The following is a 19,582-nucleotide window of genomic DNA, read 5'->3' as shown; positions in this document are numbered from 1 at the left end:
TGTCACCTTCAATGTGGTGACATATCGTAATCCTAAATCTACAAACTGGGACCTCTTTTTGGAAAACTTGGCGACTAAATTTCATGGATATTTTCCAACAATTAGTCAACTAGACGACTTAGATGACGTCGTGGATACGACAAACTCATTCATATTAGCATCCGACGAAGAAGCTTGTCCACTTCGTACTGTTAAATCGACTAGGGGAACCCCTTGGTGGAGGGCTGAGCTTGAAAGAATGAAGAAAGTTATGAGAAGAGCTTGGAACCGGCGTCAGCGTGATGACTCCAGGGCTTTCAGGTTAGCTCGTAGTGCATATAAGAAATGTCTTAGATCTGCAGAACGAGCTGGCTGGCAAAGCCTATGCACTAATGTCTCTAGTCTGAACGAGGCTAGCAGATTAAATAAAATTCTCTCCAAATCGAATGATTTTCAGATGAACTCCTTAAAAACCAGAGATGGTGTTTATGTGACGGACGAAAAAGATGTTCTTAATTGTCTCTTCAACACACACTTTCCAGGTTATATCGATCCGGAGCTGATCAATGTTCACAGAACTCTCATTCTGGTGATTCGGACTCGTGGCCGTTAGCACGCACATTGGTTTCCACAGAATCGGTCAAGTGGGCAGTTGACAGCTTTGCTCCATACAAATCACCCGGAAAAGATGGAATACTTCCCGTGCTACTGCAAAAGCGATTTGATATTCTTAAACATGTCTTGAAAAAGATTATGCTTTCCAGTCTTACTACCGGGTATATCCGGCGAGAAATAACTGTTAGATTTATTCCCGAAGAAGGACGCTCAAGCTATGAAGAAGCCAAGAGTTTTAGGCCTATCAGCTTAAGTTCTTTTCTTCTGAAAGTGTGGGAAATCCACGATCACTCTGCTTCACGAGGTTGTTTACAACATTGAGAAAACCTTCTCGCTCAAGCAATCTAGCTTGGGTGTACTCCTAGATATTGAGGGTGCTTTTGACAACGTGTCCCTCCAGTCTATTCTGGAAGCGACGCGCGGTCATGGGATACCTGCATGTATCTCGGTTTGGATAAACGCAATGCTTAGTAACCGCATACTTTGCTCGTCATTGCGACATGCTGAGATACGGAAGTTGAGCATTTGCGGTTGTCCTCAGGCCGGCGTTCTGTCACCTTTATTATTGAACTTGGTAGCCAACGGCTTGTTGAAGAAACTCAATGAGCTTGGATTTCCAACCTACGGGTTTGCTGACGATTACCAAATACTAATTACTGGATTTTGCATCGGAACAATCTTTGGCTTAATGCAACAGGCATTAAGAGCTGTCGAACAGTGGTATCGTCAAGTTACATTATCAGTTAACCCAAGCAAAACTTCAATGGTTCTTTTCACAAAGAAGTGAATAACAACCGGGGTTCGTCCCTTGAAGTTCTTTGATTCTGAGCTACTGTGTGCAGATCAAGTCAAATACGTTGGAGTCATATTGGATTCGAAACTGAATTGGTCTGTTCACATTGAGTTCAGAGTCAAGAAAGCGTGCATGGCCTTCGGGCAGTGCAGACGAACTTTTGGAAAGATCTGGGTCTCAAACCTAAATACATCTATTGGATTTACACGACAATTGTACGTCCAATACTGTCATACGGATGCCTTGTGTGGTGGCAGAGGGGAGAGGTGGTGACAGTCCAGTCAAAGCTAAACCATCTGCAAAGAATAGCGCTCATGGCGTTGACTGGTGCTTTCACCACGACTCCGACTGCTGCTCTTGAGGCACTTCTAAATATCAAACCATTGCACATACACCTCAAACAAGAGGCACTATCATGTGCATACAGACTGCAGGTTACTGGGCTTTGGAACAGTAACCATGTTGATCTTGCTACCAGACATACACGATTGTGGTCACAAGTGGATACATGGGGTGAAAATATTCTTGCTTCCACCTATATTACACTCACATGTACTTACAGGACATTCCATGTAAAGATTCCCTCTCGAGAGGAGTGGTTGTCTGGCTTTATGGAAAGACAACAACAAACGCAAGTAGTCTGTTACACTGACGGTTCTCTGATGGAGGGACGTGCTGGTGCTGGTGTCTACTGTCGTGAAATGAGATTGGAACAATCTCACTCACTAGGTAGATATTGTACTGTATTCCAAGCAGAAATCTTTGCGATTATGTGCGGGGTGCAATCGGCCCTTCAACTGAGTTTGTCCGGCAGAGTTATAAACTTCTGCTCCGATAATCGGGCTGCAATCAAGGCCCTTAGCTCAGACAAATCCCGGTCCATGCTAGTGATCGCGTGCCGAACCCAAATCGAAGAACTAAGCATTGTCAACACTATCTACCTTGTCTGGGTGCCCGGACATTGCGGTATTACTGGAAATAAATGGGCTGACGAATTGGTCAGGGCAGGTTCAGCGATTGACTTCGTTGGTCCTGAGTCGAAAAATCTCCTACATTTTTCAAAGCTCCACTTCGGCATGCTGATCAGGGCTTTAACCGGCCACTGCAAACTCAATTATCACATGGTAACTATTCAGCGCGCTGAGTCCTTTTCATATGATCTTTGTGAATCCAACTACGGAACCTCATACCATCTAATATGCAACTGTCCAGCGGTAGCGCAATTGCGATTTCGAGTCTTCGGCCGTCCTTATATAGACGAAACCATGTTTGGACGACTGAAACTCAGAGACATACTAAAGTTTCTTATCCAATGTGGTAAAGAGCTTTAGGCTTATTCGCAGGCAAGTTGAACTACTTGTGAGTTTAACTTACCTGTTGTTTATTTTTGATTTCGTGCTATTATTTTTCCCACCCTTCCAATTCTACTTCCCCACACATATTCTACATACGGGGAACGTGCCATTTAAGCCAATTTATTCTGATTCCTGATTGGTGGTAACCTCTCCATTACCATTGGATGTGCCTTTTACTCAATTTTTACGCTTGAGATGGATGTCTGTTCTCTGTGCCGAAATTGTTGCTTCTCAGTTTTGCACGACCCAGGGGGAACTTGGCCTTGATCACACTGCTCTGTCATCGATGTTAAGCGATATTCGTTATGAAATATTTTTTGTTCGGGGTCCATTCATAAACAATGTCTCGCAGAAAAGTCTAAAAATTGTTGTTGGTTTTATTAAGCCCGCTCCGCTAGTACGTCCCAAATTTTTAGTTATTCCCTCTGTAATTCATGACTTTTCCCCAGCTGTCAATACGCGACATCATTTATGAACGGCCCTTGGTAATATCTTTAGAGCAGACAAACCAATGAAACATAGGATTGACAGGATTTTTGTGCGTTTTAGCACCTTGTGTCACATATTTGTTTGTTATACAAAAAGTCTTTCGGAAACTACTATTTGACTAAATAAGAATTTTTTTGTGGAACTACTAAAGAACCAGCCCCAAACAATTTTCAGAAAGAAAAGTTTTTCAAGAAATATTAGTATCGGCAACTTGCAACGAAAGTACAGTGCGTTTCATATTTATAACGCCATAAACGTATGTCATGGTATAACTATTAAAAAAGTGAGAAAGCGAATTTACTTACAGTAATTTATTAACACTCAAAGAGTCTAATTAAAGAGCGGGTAAACATTAATATACGATCCCTTTTTGAAGAAATTTCGAGAAAACATATTTATTTAGTAGTTTCATAAACATAACTCCACTAACAAAGTAAAAAAGATTCCAATCAAACGAGAATTGCATTTGTTCAACTGCTTGCCTCTCTATTGGATTACTTCTAAGATGCGATTTTTCATACTTTTCACCAACGTTTGCAACACTTTCAATAGAGTTCCAAGTCTCTAGAATTGCTACTTTAAGCTTGTCAACAGTCTCGAAGTGCCGATTATTATTATTTATTGTTATTTATTATTGCCCAGAAGTTCTCAATTGGACTGATGTCGGGGGAGCATGGGGAGTCTCAAATATGGCACAAGACTTTGCTGAAGGACATTTTCATTTCAACTTTTGAATGGGGCTAATAAGAGTTGTGAACAAACTTTTGTTTTGCTGATTTCTCTTAGTTTGTTATAATTTTAACACAGAAAACATTTGAAATTGATTCTACCAAGGGTAAATATGTTGATTCATGTGTACTTTTCATGAAATTCAACTCGGCAGCGGAATAATGAGCGAAATAAGTTTTTCTACAAAAATCTCATTAGCCCTAATATTAATTTATATACTTTTGGCTATTAAATCGACTTGTTGTGAACTGTAGCTCAAAACCCTTTGTGCTTTGTTACCAAGTAGTCGCTTGTCGATATTTTTTGGCGTGCGAAAATTACAGCATGTTATTGAAATTACATACTATAATGTGCAAAAGTTTTGATCAATTAGCTTCACGCAAAGTTCTAAAAACATCGCAAAAAGTGTTTTTTTTCGCGCTGGAACCCTTACCCCCCTTAAAGCCCGCATTTCGTGTGTAAACTCGAACACGCTAATGCGTAAAAAATACGTACACATGTTCGCCTGCACAATGTGCAATGTCTTTCTCTCACTCATCATCACTAGTGTTGATTCGTTTTGTTTTGTGTAGATATTTGTGGATCTACGTCTTTCTTGTGTACGCACCCGGTGTACGTACACGATGTTTAAACCTAAGTGTGCGTATCGTTTGCTTGGGTTCGGTGCTCGCAGCAAACCTCTACACAAAGGCACAGTATGATTGAGGTTGAACGCGTGCACGAAATTTTGCACACAGGTTCAAATGTGTCGATGTACATGGGAAGTCTGGTGGTCACACATACTAGCAAACATACACTTTAATTGAAAACATGGTAAAACCTTCGGATGGCAAAGTAACGCAAAGTGTTACAGAATATTTATTCTAATTACCAAGATAGGTGGCTTTTCTTTATTTACGCAGTGGCGTTATATTTTTGAAACGCACTTTTTTTCTGTTTATTTGACACGGCTCAACGCGTTAGCATAACTGAGCCGGACATCTTTTAATCTTTTACAATATGTAAAATTAAAGAATTAAACAGTATTTATTTTTTACTCGTACCATCTTGTTGACGCAGCTTGCTGCTGCGTGTTGAGATTCGTTTCCTTGGCGGTGAAAAGTTGTTCGCCGAATCTTGAGGGTCATTTGGTCTGCCTTCTTTCTCGTTGTCGTACTCGTCCATATCCTCATCTGTGCTACTCGCATGCTGTTCACGATCGGTTGTTCTGGTTCGTGCTTTAGTCGTATGTCCGTTCTCTTCTGATTACGCTTCATTGTTGTTGTTGCTGGTTGTTGGCTTAGAGACATTAAACGCGATCGTTGTAGAATTCATGTTTGTTGCTTCTTGATCCGGAGATGTTGGTTTTGCAGCTGTTAGTGGTTTAGCGTAAGATGGTTGTGTGCTGATTTCAGTTGGATTTGAGTTTTCCTTAACAGTTTCTACGCAAGGTTTTCCGAGGTGCAGCTTCTTCGTGCAGAACTGGCACGTAGGAATTTGGCCTGGGTACGTGACTAGTGATGTCTGTTGAATGAGAGCATCGTCCCTTCCTAACACTGTGAAGCTTAAGTAAGAGGGAATTGGCTTGGTCACACGCATTCTCACCACACGAACACCGTTAGGGATGCCCGGGAAAAAATTCCTCCATGTATCATGTGTAACGGAGTCTACCTCTCCGTATTTTTGCAAGCATTTTTTAATCGCGCCGTCAGGGGTACGCGTAGCCAAATCATGGACCCGAACTTCCACAGCGCCGTTCTCGATGTATACGGGAATGCTATATTTAACATTGCCGCATTCGGCGGTGTGCTGCATGTTGTTTCGCGAGGCGAATGACTCAGCTTGGTTAATGTTGTTGAACGAAATTAGCACGCAATGTTTGATATGATGCATTTGTAGTGTTTTCACTTCAGCCAGATTGAGTTCCATCTGCACTTTTAATAACTGTTCCACTTCCCGAATGGCTGGTCTTACGGGGCATTTTGAAAAATCAACAGCAACACAGTTCGGCCGCATCTGTGTTGCTTTTTGCTGGGCACCGTCACTCATCACTAAATCGCACAGTAGGTATAGGCTATTGTTATATGGACTGCTTGTGTGATAGGCACCGATTGATTTTTAGGTAGAATTGACTGCTTCACTTGCGCGGGACGATTTTTTGCTTCTGCTCAGGGCGAGATATGAAGACAAACTTATTTGAAACGCACTGTCTTTTTCGTGAATATGGTGTAGAAGTTATGCACAAATTGATGACAAAATGCCGAAGAAGAAATTTAAAAGTATTCATCAATTTCTCTAGCAAGTTTAACGAAATTTGGCTGTAAAGGTTAATCAATAATGTTAAAATATTAAAATAATTAGCGATTCTAATGACGAGAGCACACAATCCTTAGATTTTTGCTAGAATAATACTAATATTGTTACATAAATGACTAGTTTTAAACTGTACATCTTTCGTATTTCAAACATCACACTTAAGTGTGCTCGGTAAAAATGATATTTCTCTTTACGGAGAACGAAACAGGCCAGAAGTCAGATTTTGTTCTCGCTTTCAATATTATTTTTAATAACACCTGATTTAATTTGAATACAAAAGGGATGAGCTCGGTACTAGAAATGATGTTACAGGTCAGACTCGATTATCCGGGGATTCGATTATCCGTGATTCGATTATCCGGGGAAAATGATTCGATTATCCGGGTGTTTCGAAAAAAAAATTAAAATTTCAACAAAAATTATAACTGATTCGTAGTTGAATATTGCATGTTCTCCAGGCGTACCAGGAAGATGGAGGGCTACCAACCCCCTCCCCCCGCCTCTTCCCTCCCGCTCTACCACATTACTGGACTTGTTCAAAAACAAGCTTATATGTGAATGCAAATAATGTCGCGTACCTTTTTTTATTTTTCAATGATTTCTCGTGGTCGGACGTAGCTAAGGTGATAAGTGGGTTAACGGAAAAGAGTTCTTTGATTAGACTTTGCTGAAAACTATTTCGAAGAAGAGCATTTCACCCACAGCAATATTTTTGACATACGGTATATTTCACAAAGAACTAAAATATCGTCAAGATGAATTCATATTTATTTATTGCGATTTAACTGGCTTATATAATTTGAACTTTTTTATTGACAATTTTATCTAAAATATTTCCACGTAACTCACGTAGATAAAACTGTGTCTCTATCGACATTCGGTTTTCTTCTGCCCATGTAATAATAGTGTCCATACTGTTCAGTGCCGACTCATCTGAAACTGCGTGTGAATTCTCTTCGTAATCACTTACTGGAACTGCTGAAGTATCTGCGGTTTCGTCCAAAGTTGTATTTGCAGCATCGTAAAAGTCTTTATCGGGATTAAGCACAGCGTTAACAATGTCAGCATCACTCATGACGTCGAATTCTGCATTTTCATCTTCAATTATATTTTCATGCTCTTCAATCTTACGTTGAATCGATAATAGGCGATCTTTAATAACCGATAGCGGTAAGTTGTCTTCGTTATCGAATTCGGGTTCTCTGTACAACAAGTTCCACGATTTAGCAATCGATTCAGCCGGTACTGCATCCCATGCCTCTGCCACCCAGAATATAGCGTCTTTTAAATTTATGCGTTTTACGTTTTCGTCAAACTCTCCTTGGCGACCAAGAATATCTCTCATCAACTTTTGGCGGTAGTTTGCCTTCACCATTTGAATGATGTTCTGATCCATGGGTTGCAATACGGCGGTTGTATTAGGAGGTAAGAGGATTGTTGAAAAAGCGCCGTCCGACGTTTTCAATTCATCACAATTGCAATGTGCCGAACAGTTATCTAGAACTAATATCGCCTTGAGTGGTAGATTGGTCGATTGCAGAAAAACTTTCACCTTCGGAACAAACTGTTGGAAAAACCAGTCTTTAAACAGTGCACGAGTCATCCAAGCATTTTTAGATGAAACGTAATACACGGGTAGTTCGTGGACATTCTTCAAAACTCTTGGTTTTTTTGATTTGCCGATAAGCATTAGAGGCAGCTTGAATGAACCGTCAGCATTGCTACAAGGCATGAAAGTAACGCGTTCTTTATTCACTTTTCTTCCGGGTGCTGAAGTTTCGTCATGTGCAACAAACGTGGATGATGGCGTACATTTATAGTATAAACCACTTTCGTCTGCATTAAAGATCTGTGCAGCATTCAGAGCTTTCTGTCGAATTACGGTGGAAAATTTGTTGACATAAGCATCAACACTGGCAATGTCGTTTGACAATTTTTCGCCGGTTATTTTAAGAAAACGAATGTTATGTCGTTTAATAAATTTAAGGATGTAACCTCGACTGCCCAGGAACAATCCCTTACCGTATATTTGACTGAATAACTTTTTAGCTTGCATTGTCAACAAATCTTGACTGACGGGAATATGACGTTCCCGTTTCTGCAGGAACCAAATATAGAGTGCGTCATCAAGTAAGGGATACTGAGCTTTTTAAACGTTTTTCGTTTGTCTAGAAACCATTGCAAATGAAAAATTTAACGGTTACAAAAAGTCGTCGATAAAGTAATAAAAGATTGTTCTTATTTCGCTAACTTCCGCAAGTATCAAGAACTTACCAATTCTAATTTGACGTTGTGCTATCTGATACTTCAACTTTTCTTTATTTTTCTTTAAGTCATATGCCGTTGAATCCGGAATGTTATATTTCATTTTGATTTCACTGGTGGATAATCCGTTCTCAAAATCTTCTACGATTTTTGCCTTTTCTTGAATCGTTAAAACAACTCTACGCCTTTTATGCATGACTTTTCTTTCACCAAACTTCATTTTTAAAGACATTTTTTCACTAATTGCGAACGAACGAGCAAATGCTTAGTAACTTTAAGTTTGTTATTGTGTTTATGGATGACATTCCCAATTCATTTACATAGGTGGACACTATTCGCTTCATTGATTATATCAGTATATGTCTAATCTTCAAAGGCTGGCGAAAAGCACGTGATGCCACCTGCGACAGAAATTAACTATCTCTTCAAAGAAGCATTTTCATCAGATTCACCTTTCATGGAAATCGTAAAAACTCTTGAATATTTGCAAATTGTTTTTTTACTTCGAAAACTATTTTTTTCATATTAAATATAAATGGAGCATGTCACTTCACTCTCCTCTCTTTAGTTATTACAACTGGACAACCTCACTACTACATGTTCACACCTTATATGCATCGTAATGAATGTGAATCTAAAGATGTACACTGAAATCAAAACGTAAACATCTGGTGCGTAAAAGGGCCAGTTTTTGTTCAATAGAAGGCACAGAATACATCCAGATCTTTAAGTGCCAAAATGACCGTTAATAGCGTAGTGTTCGTAACATGTCAATGGTCCTTACTTGGGCAATAGTAGATTACGCCATCCGTTCAGTAAGAGGAAGTCATCCTATGCTTTCCGATTACGTTGGTTGATTGTTCAATGAACGCTCTACATTCCTAACGGGACGTTGCTGTCAAGCTGGCGTAAACAACCATTGTCAAAATAAGGGCTGTTTACGTATTACGAACAAGACAGTGTAGGTTGCCATTATGGTACGTAAATAGCTGTAATGAATGCAAGTAAATAGAATTCGTGTCAGTGGTCGTTGAATTTGCTACCATTCCAACCATAATTATAATATCTTCTCTGCGAATTCCAAGAAAGACGAAATTTACAAAGTAACGTAACTTTCTCTTCGATATTCATGAAGTTACATGATATTACAAATACAATTCTACTGGGGACAAGAAGCTGATAAACTTATTTGCACGTATTTTTTATCTACTCGAGTATAATTACTAGTTCATGTGATTTAATGTCATGTTAAATAAAAAGCAAACATGAAACTTTGTCAATTTTGTAAGTGGCCAGATCTTCTAAATGTACATGCTTCGTTCTCAGTGTATAGGATATTTGGAAAGTACATGCGATATGCTATAATGAAAGATTTATCTCAAATTTGGAAGGAAATCAGTTGGCAAAACAGGTACATAACGTCTAAATGATTGGTTTAACAATTACAATGAGTTTTCATGCATTCAAAAATATATAAAAACTATTACCAAATGAAAACGAAAAGATTATTTGAAATTTCAAAAAAAAGACTATGGCCAAAATAGGTACATTGACATTTGTCAAATAGAAAAAGCTACCTGGATCATATTATCTCCAATTTCTTCATATTTCGCATCTATAATTCATAAAATAACGAAAAAATATTTTGATTCGATTATCCGGGTGATTCGATTATCCGGGGTGAATTTTTTTTGAAATCCCCGGATAATCGAGTCCGACCTGTACTTATATCAATGGCACAATAAACAATAATAACGTAATAAACTGACAAACAGGTTAAAGCATAAAAGGAGTGCAGGATCATTATTCGGAAGTATAATAGACTATCTTATAATATTAATTTTGCTAATATGAAGTTAATGTATACAACAGGAATCCAACAAACGGTTGGGTTTCATAATTTCATTCAATCGAATATCGATTGCTGTTAAATCACATGTTAGTCAGTCAATCAGTTAACTATCAACTTTTGCTTTCAATTTTCACTCTAGGGCTTGATGTTAATAATATAGCTCTAGGAACCTTAATACTAATATTATTTACGGAGAGCGACTAAAATGTGACGACTGGTTACATCTTAAGTTGGAAAGTTGAGGAAAACGTTCCGATTACATCTCCCTTCATCAACTTGCCCGCAAACATCTTCACATTTCTCGTGAGAACGTTCCCTTAAAGAGTAACAATACCTTTCGATAATTGAACAGTGAACACGTAGCGAAGCATTGTCTCTCATTCTTTTTCGAGGTTCATTGTGGATTGAAGGGAACGTCTGGTGTAAAGTTATTTTGTTTGACGAGTTTGAATACGAGCACAGTATACGAAACGTCAGATATAGGTGCGTTTGAAAATGACGTTTTAACCTGTTTTGTGCCTGTTTATGTTTTAGTAGAATTCAAGTAACATGGCAATTAAAATGCGTTATTAGGAAATAGAAAAATTGTTAGAGCTGTTTCAGTGATTCTTTTTTAATTATAGAAGTTTTAACCTTAATGTCACCGTTTTTCGGCTTCGAGAGAACGCTTTAGAATTTTTTTTAAACCCTATGTGCGGAGTTGGGAATCGAACCCAGATGAGCTGCCTACAAGGCAATCGATTCACCAATCACACTACGCCCGCCCCTATTTCTGTAAAATTTGTTTTGACATGAAAATTAAAAATCATACGAAATCTTCGTGTTGAAGCAGCATAGTTTAAGATTGCAAAATCTTTAAATAAGGGTTTGTTTTTATCGTCATTGTATTCCAAGTAAATTTTATTTCTTAAAACGGTTTTGAACGTTATTCTTTCACCTCCTTTTTATACCTTGAGTACCATGGCAAACCTGAGTCATAATTTCCAGTCCCTAACTAATTGTAATTGTAATTGAATAATTTAACAAATTTAACATAATAAAAGAATATAAATGTCTCTGTTAATCATCAAAGAAAAAAAACTTACTTGCAAAGATATGCATTTTTCACAAGACCCATTTACAATAAAGCTCCTAGATTGTATTTACCAAGGCTGACATTTTGCTCAAAAAATATGGAGCAAATTTAAAACTATTTTCTCCGTTTTACGATAATCATTAAACGTATATGATAGCTTTACCTACCTTTAAAGGATCACAGATAGCACTAACAGAATGGAAAACAAATTCCGCCAACAAAATCGAATTCTTGTCCTCCACTGGGCGAAGAGCTGCTACAATAGCAAGGGGTCGATTCTGGACTTTCTCCGCAGTAGGTTTTCTGTCGACACTCAGGGTCCCCTTCACGGTTCTTCGCGATCAGTGACTTATTACTCCCAGCTACTATCGGGAACAGGCAAACACACTAAATTGCAACTTTAAAGGCGACTTGTCTAAATTTTAAGCTTACGAAAACTCCGTTGTCAAAAATTTAACACAGCAGCAGGCACAAAGGCTGCGGAGGCTCAACCAAATTTTCTCCTGAATGATTACGGCTAGGAATAGAAAATGCTGAGAGCTTGCAATATGTATAGCAAATTTTTCAGGAGATTTGCAATCACAGAATGTTCCACTAATGAAAATGCTCACTCACGCACTACGTATTAAGGAAACGCAGCGAACATATCACCACAATCTTGGGATTTGTCCGCCTTTACGCATTATTTTCTTCCATTCATTCGATTCGACCGAGGAAAAAACTTTTCACTTCTCTCTGCAATGAAACCCTTTTCGCCTTTCTTTCTCGCACTCGGTTACACACCACACGCACACCGCAAAATCGATTCAAGATAACTTTTTTTTTGTTTTTGCGATTTATGAGGTTAGAACACAAAGGAAACCAAACTGGGCAGTGCTCACCGGACAGGCAAAAGGGTATTCTACGAATAAGTTTCCTTTCACGTATGCAAAATTCGTGATTAGATTGTACTTTTCACACTACAATCGCCTGTTGTATTTCCGAGAGCCTTTATTTTCCCGTATGATCAGTCTTCTCCAACTCGGCCACAGTGTAATGATGGCGAACTGACGACACGACGGTGTTTCGATGTTACTCACGAACACAAATGTAACCATTTCACGTCTGACTACGCTGTCACATTTTGAACCTGGATTAGTGTGCGTGAGTTGAGCTGTCACTTGAACAGTTCGTGACCGATTGCAACGCCAACTAGTAGGTTTTGAGTGGACTAGCATATCTATTATCGAGAAATTGACAAATCCAGCCAACTCTTTTGTTACCGCAGCGATGCCCAGGAATGATTTGCAGAAATTGCTTGTAGATTTGCAAATATTGAAGTGTTTTCTCAAAAGAAATCAAAACTACTAAAGGGAGTAAAGTGGCACTGAAACATGTGGTCTTAATCTAGCATTTTGTAATCCACTACTTTGCCGTGTGCGTATCCTAGCAATAAATGTCAAACTAATGGACCTATCGTATATACGAGCTAGATAAATAGCCAACCGGCTTGTATCTTTTAGTAGTTATATACTCTTTTATTTTCCTACATTTAATGTTAGTTTCAGCTCAGGATAGGGTGACCATATCAGACGAGTAAAAAACCAGGACAGTCGAAAGGGTGCTGCTTCCCCCCGTTAAATGTTTGGTTCGTTTCCTCTTCATTCGTTCTCCCGACACAGCGCATTCAGGATCCATTCTACCTATGAGAGGGATTATTGAGCAAAAGTGCACCAGATATAGATCATGCAGTTCACTTATGCTCGAAAATGTAGAAGATGCCAGCTTCTGCCTTCAAACTGTCCACATAAAAACAAATAAATGAAGTTTTATTTTTTGTGTTTCGAATTCATCTCATCGGTAACTAGCACCATCTGGGTGTCTAGCTAGACGATGTATCTAAACTAGTACCCAAATTAGCACTAGTTAGGGTCGATTTCTTAACCCTCGCTTAACCAGTACATTTAAACCCGGCTTAAGCGTTAAGCGAGGGTGAAGAAATCGGCCCTTAGGCACAAAAAAAATTCCAAACAATTCGCACGACACATGTTAACGTTCAAAGCAACTGACTTGTCGCGAGTGATGTCCCGAGAAGCAAATACAGAAGCTCAGGTTTGCTGACGAGAAAGCGAAAACGAACTCTTGTCTTTTGATTTTTATAGGTTATATGATTTTATTACATTTTTTGGTCAAGGAAACAAAGTCTAGAAGACTGCAAAACGATCTGGTGCTTATGGAAAAAGTTATTAAGCAAAAACCGATTGATGCCCTGAAGATTGATGAAAATTTTACTTTTCATAGCATCACTGCTTCTGACGGTCTAATTATAAACAAATTTTTAAGCTTTCTCTTATTATGTTCAAAAGAAGCCTCAATTTATCCCTCAAAACCTTGCGAAGTGGCCAAATTGTGTAGATAAATGATTTAGACACATTAAGAGAAGATTACAACAAAATTGCGTATAATTGGACAACCAACAGCAGTGGTGCTAGAAAAAATGAATATTTTATCAATCGTCGGAGCATCAATCGGTTTATGCGTAATAACTTTTTCCTCAAGCGTCAGATCGTTTCGTAGTTTTCGAGACTTTGTTTCTTTGTTAAATTTCCTACAAAAGCCGCATAACGGTTTATTTTTAGGGAGCAATGGGCGACTCCTGGAGGAATTATTTTGTGAAAGTTAATTTTCCCATACAAAATCCCATGTAAACTTTAAACAGTTGGCGCAAAAATATAGTTTCATTGATCAAGCTAAGAATTTGCACAGATGTTCTAGAACCCAAATGGTACCCAAAAAGTTGTTCGAAGCTGGAATCTATGTTTTGTCCCACCCTAATGAGTATACATTGCAGTTATGGTTGTGGTCGGTCGTTACTGCGATCTGGAGCATATTAGGCTTACAGGAGAAAAACCAGGACAAATAAAGCAATTTCCTCGACTTCCCAGGACACCAGGACAGTCAATGCAAAACCAGGACATGTCCTGGGAAACCAGGACGTATGGTCACCCTAGCTCAGGATTATCTTTTCGTTAAGATTGAACGATGTCGTTGCAATTTTTCTGAAATGATCTTTTTACGTCGATGGCATATTTTTTGTCTGCCTCTCTGTTCTTCTGCTGTAAATTTTTTGCATTGGACACAGTCGGTCTATCCACTCATTGAAAGCTAGAAAACGAATAAAAGAGAGATCACTTGTGATGTATTTTCAAAATCAGCGAAATTGAATGCATTTCTTTCCATCAAAATAAAAATTGATAATGTATTCTGAGTTTCGTGTAGCCCATCCAAACCCCGCAAAAAAGGGAGCGGGCCATTTGGCATAATGTCATTTGGCATAAGATCATTTGGCATAATGGACATTTGGCATAATGGTCATTTGGCATGATTTGGAAAATTGATCACACAGATTGTCGTTTGGCATAATGGACATTTGGCATAATGGTCATTTGAAATAACCCAGTCAAAAAGGGCAAGTTGCTGGCTAGCGGGGGGCTATTTGCCAACACGGATGCGCTAATTGTCCTACAATTTGCCAGCAATTTGCTGGCAATTAGGGGGCTATTTTATATGCAACATTTGGGCGACTCGCCGCCGTCATTTTTTTGTCGCTCTACCCGCCCTTAAATCGCCCCTAAATTGCCCAGGGAACGCGCCATTTAATCACCCTTAATTGCCTGATATGAAAATTAAAAATAATAATTATTTTCGGATTCACTATCTACTCACATAAATTTATCGGTAAACTAGGTAATCACCACCAGACTATAGGAAGAATCGATGGTGAAATTCGTATTGCACACCAAAACTTACCACAATCTGACTTTCATTTAGACTCAGAGATCTTGTTCCACTATACTCACACACGATTCCACAATTTTCCACATTCGTTGGCTAAATTAAGTGCACTAAACAAACAAAATACAAGCGATAACGCGCCAATTGTTTAAAAAAACAATTTTAAACTTAAGCCAAACATGAACCGCCATGTTTGAAAAACGCGAAAAACAACCAAGTCCATTTCAGCCGCCGGAAAATTTGTCTAAGTATTGAAATTACCTTTAAATCGCATTCGCAAATTGCATTTGTTCCTAGGGGCAATTAGCACAAGCGAATTGAGTCAAACGTCAGACTTTTTAAATCACCTGTCCATGTTCGTCCGCTTTTTTTTTGACAGGGAATGTTGAGAATTGATCCCAGTCAAAAATGGCAAGTTGCTGGCTAACGGGGGGCTATTTGCCAGCTCAGATTCGCTAATTGCCCTTCAATTTGCCAGCAAATAGCTATTTCAAATGCAACATTTGGGCGATTCGCCGCAGTAATTTTTTGGCCGCTCTACTCGCCCTTAAATCGGCCCCAAATCGCCTACGGAACGCGCTATTTAATCGCCCTTAATTGCCTAATATGTAAAATTACAAATAATACTTATTTTCGGATTCACTATCTACTCACATAAACTTTACACTATAGTAGGTAATCACCACCAAACTATAGGAAGAATCAATGGTGAAATTGGTATTGCACACCAAAACTTACCATAATCTGACTTTCATTGAGACTTTAGGTGAGAGATCTTGTTCCACTATACTTACACACGATTCCACAGTTTCCCACATTCGTTGGCTAAATGAAGTGCACTAGACAAACAAAATACAAACGAGAACACGCCAATTGTTAAAAAAAAACAATTTTAATCTTAATCCAAACATGAACCGCCATGTTAGAAAAACGAAAAAAACAACCCATTTCAGTCGCCAGAAAATTTGACTAAGTATTGAAATTGCCTTTGAATCGCATTCGCAAATTGCATTTGTTCCTAGGGGCAATTAGCACAAGCGAGTTGAGGCAAACGTCAAACTGTTTTAATCGCCGGACCATGTTCGTCCGATTTTTTTTTTTTGACCGGGATCACAATGAAGGTCATTTCGTCGCTGTTGTGCTATCTTATGACAAACGCCATTTTGGGGTAAACTGAGTTAGATATGCCACATTAATTAACTAAAAAATCTCTAATGTCCGATATGCCAAATGTCCGTTATGCTAAATGGCCTTATGCCAAATGATCTTATGCCAAATGACTTTATGCCAATTGACACAGACCCCAAAAAAACTAGCCCTACATTTAACAACACGTCGAACAAAGTGGATCAGTGTAGGACGTTTCGTAAACAAACTTTTCTGCAAGGGAGTACAAAGTTGATACAAAAATAAAAATTAAATGCATTTTATCTAATTATATGTAAATTTGTTATACATTCATAGAGTAATCTGCTTCTAGATAAAAAATCACAGCAGAATAACAAACGGAAATAAAAATGTGCACACTTGGCACACTTTTGTTTCAGGGTGTATTTCTAAAACGAAACTGCTTTTAGCCAAAGAGAATAGGGAAAGAGACGAATAGTGTGAAGCCAAAAATACCTTATTGAGCAGACCAATCGTGCAATGTAAATAAACATTACTCATGCCTGAGTTGGAGGAGATAAGTATTGTACTTCTATCAAAAAAGAAATTTGAATTTTCGTCAGAATTTAGTTCAATCGTGATTGTAAGGTGCATTCTAGAGTATATGTATGAGTAAAAATAAGCTTTAGAATTATTTCATCTCTTTGTTTCGAAATGCACATCGTTTGATAAACAAATCCATCGATCGACATACGGTTTGTTTTCAAAATATAATAGGAGTCATTTAAAGTGCTGCCTGTAGAAGCGGTTGCCAAAATTCTAGTGTTGAAATCATCATAAAGGGAGTGTTGCCGTTTTGACTGATTTTCTCTCTTCGTCTCTTTCACTATTCTCTTTGCTTTTAGCGAGTGTGGGCGACATCTAACCGAAAATTTATCATTTAATGATTCATATCATTCATAAACGCCAGATAGGGCACCAGTTTGACAACACCATAGATTAATCAACTTTATCTTTTACGGGGGAGTAGATTGTTTTTATCTCGTTATTAAACTATTATTCCAATAAAAATACTCCTAATACAGTAGCTCAATGTTATAAATACTGTTTAACAGACAACACTAAGTCCGGGTAAGTAAAGTTTTTGACTTCTTTAAATTCACATTGATCATTTTTTGCAATGCAGATCGCGCTGTCCCATCTCCGGATAACACAGATTTCCTCCTACAATAAATAGGTTGTAATTGGTGCGATATCTGCATTTCCTACGAATCATGTTGGTGCTAGTGCTAGGCGATCTTCACATTCCGCAGCGATGCAGCAGCCTACCGGCCAAATTCAAGAAGCTGCTGGTCCCGGGTCGGATCCATCACATTCTCTGCACCGGGAATCTGTGCAGCAAGGAGTCGTTTGATTACCTGAAAACACTGGCCAACGATGTGCACATCGTACGGGGTGATTTCGATGAAAATATGAACTATCCCGAGCAGAAAGTGGTCACGGTTGGGCAGTTCCGCGTTGGCCTAACTCACGGGCATCAGGTAGTTCCTTGGGGTGATCCTGAGGCGCTGGCACTGATTCAGCGTCAGTTAGATGTGGATATCCTGATTTCCGGACATACGCACAAATTTGAGGCGTATGAGCATGAGAACAAGTTTTACATCAATCCAGGCTCGGCAACCGGGTCGTACTCGGCACTTGATTCTGCCGTTATTCCGTCTTTTGTGCTGATGGATATCCAGAGCACAACTGTGGTGACGTACGTGTATCAGTTGGTTGGCGACGACGTCAAGGTAGAACGAATTGAGTATAAGAAAAATTAAACTAAATATATTAATGTATATAATAATACCCAATAATGTTATTGTATCTGTCCGATAAGTGAAAGAATAAAATTCATTATTTCCTATTATCCTTCATATGATTTATTTTTTTTTTATTGAAAATAATATGATACTACTTATTCCTCCCCTAGGTTGACAGGTTTGACGGCATTGCAAACATCATCAGGCATATTTGTGCATCAGTTTTAACCTTCCGACAGTCGCGCTAGTGCACTTAGTGCACGCTGCTCTGAAAATCTAGCGAAATCGTCTTAGGGCACAAGCGGCTACTCATTTAGTAGGTCATAAGCGCGACTTCCGGAGGCTTAAAGAATCTCTGTCAGACAACTGCTTTGAGATGGTTATTGCAATACGCCTTGATAGTGGTGCATCGAGGAGACAGAGAGGGCAAGCTTAAGGGCTTTTTTTATATTTTGTGTCTTCATTTTCGCACTAGCCTAAAACAAAGGTCAACCATTAGCCTGTGAATGCTGGCTTGGCCGACTGGTCTGGTCGATGTAGATTGCCTTTTTCTGTGGGCTGTGTTTGCAAACATTATTCACAGGGCTCGCAGTGGGTGTCATTGTGTGTCGATTTACGGTCATCGTGAACAGGCTAATTATAAAAATGTAAGTAGAAGCTTATTAGTGGTTGTGTTGCAATAATTGTCGTTTTTAGTACTAGTGTACAATTGTTAAGCGGTAGTCGTATGTGTATCTGTGTATGTGTTCGTCTAAGTATTGGTGACAGCTAGGTCAGGGAATGGATGCAGAACTGGCGCATATGATAGAACAGTGATAGAACTATAAGTATTAAGCCGTTGCGCAATGTTGGCTATTTTAGGATTTACAGTGCACTAAACCTCTTTATTAGCATCATAAATGCACACCGGAACATCATAAATATAGCATTATCACTTGGTGTATCGATTGTTAATCAAAATCTTTGCTCACGGGAGCAAGGAGTCCTTGAAACAACCAACCCCGTGATTCAGTAGATCCACGCATGACAAACTCAAACCGATGACTACACCGTCGATCTCAACTTTGTGAGCGGGCACGTAGACGTGCCATAAAAGGGCTTGTCGCAAGTAACGTAATTTGCTTCATTTAGACAGAATATCACCATTCTGAGCTTATCTGGGCAAACTTTTGAGATATCTGGCTTGCAGATCCTCCTCGAGCATTGTCCACGTTTCGTGCCCGTAGAGAACCACCGGTCTAATCAGTGTGTTGTACATGGCGCATTTCGTGCGGTGGTGAAGCTTACTGGATCGCAAAGTTTTGTGGAGCCCATAGTAAGCACGACTTCCAGAGATAATACGCCTTCTGATCTCCCGGCTAGTGTTATTGTCCGAAATCACCAATGAGCCTAGATAGATGAACTCGTCAACCACCTCGAACTCGTCGCCGTCGATCGTAATACTACTGC

The 19,582-nt window shown here is 39.0% G+C and overlaps 3 protein-coding genes across 6 annotated transcripts in view; 1 reads left to right on the top strand and 2 right to left on the bottom strand.

Moving 5' to 3' along the window:
* The window catches only part of LOC131693909 (serine/threonine-protein phosphatase 6 regulatory subunit 3), a 44,142-nt gene extending 31,611 nt beyond the window's left edge, over positions 1 to 12,531 (bottom strand). Inside the window, exons 1-2 of one of the 3 annotated variants that reach the window (XM_058982175.1) lie at positions 11,880 to 12,531; positions 11,615 to 11,812 (exon numbers count right to left, since the gene is read on the bottom strand). The gene's annotated coding sequence lies outside the window, so the exon portion shown is untranslated. Of the gene's footprint in view, positions 1 to 11,614 lie in introns of all 3 variants that reach the window. The other 2 variants (XM_058982174.1, XM_058982176.1) reach the window with 2 other exon arrangements.
* Positions 5,206 to 8,404, bottom strand: LOC131688282 (jerky protein homolog-like). Its single transcript, XM_058972472.1, has 2 exons — positions 7,105 to 8,404; positions 5,206 to 5,312 (listed from the first exon to the last, which is right to left on the bottom strand). Exons 1-2 carry the CDS (start codon positions 8,309 to 8,311, stop codon positions 5,206 to 5,208), a joined length of 1,314 nt encoding a protein of 437 aa, XP_058828455.1. The 5' UTR covers positions 8,312 to 8,404.
* Positions 12,532 to 17,299: 4,768 nt separating the features above from the next.
* Positions 17,300 to 18,247, top strand: LOC131692504 (vacuolar protein sorting-associated protein 29). 2 transcript variants are annotated; one of them, XM_058979590.1, is made up of 2 exons: positions 17,300 to 17,459; positions 17,566 to 18,247. In XM_058979590.1, exon 2 carries the CDS (start codon positions 17,603 to 17,605, stop codon positions 18,149 to 18,151), a length of 549 nt encoding a protein of 182 aa, XP_058835573.1. In that variant the 5' UTR covers positions 17,300 to 17,459; positions 17,566 to 17,602; the 3' UTR covers positions 18,152 to 18,247. The 2 variants fall into 2 exon arrangements, with proteins under 2 accessions (XP_058835573.1, XP_058835572.1); XM_058979589.1 differs by having other exon boundaries at positions 17,515 to 18,247.
* The last annotated feature ends 1,335 nt before the right edge of the window (positions 18,248 to 19,582 follow it).

Source organism: Topomyia yanbarensis, chromosome 3 (assembly GCF_030247195.1).
Source record: "Topomyia yanbarensis strain Yona2022 chromosome 3, ASM3024719v1, whole genome shotgun sequence".
NCBI classification, from domain to species: Eukaryota; Metazoa; Arthropoda; class Insecta; order Diptera; family Culicidae; genus Topomyia; species Topomyia yanbarensis.
The sequence above is the reverse complement of the archived record's forward strand: the minus strand, read 5'-3'. Positions and strand labels throughout refer to the sequence as shown.

Coding starts and splice junctions, on each gene's coding strand:
- LOC131688282 (XM_058972472.1), bottom strand. CDS start 8,311: ATGCAAGCTAAAAAGTTATTCAGTCAAATATACGGTAAGGGATTGTTC. Junction 5,313..7,104: donor AGAGACACAGTTTTATCTAC/GTGAGTTACGTG, acceptor AACCACTAACAG/CTGCAAAACCAACATCTCCG.
- LOC131692504 (XM_058979590.1), top strand. CDS start 17,603: ATGTTGGTGCTAGTGCTAGGCGATCTTCACATTCCGCAGCGATGCAGC.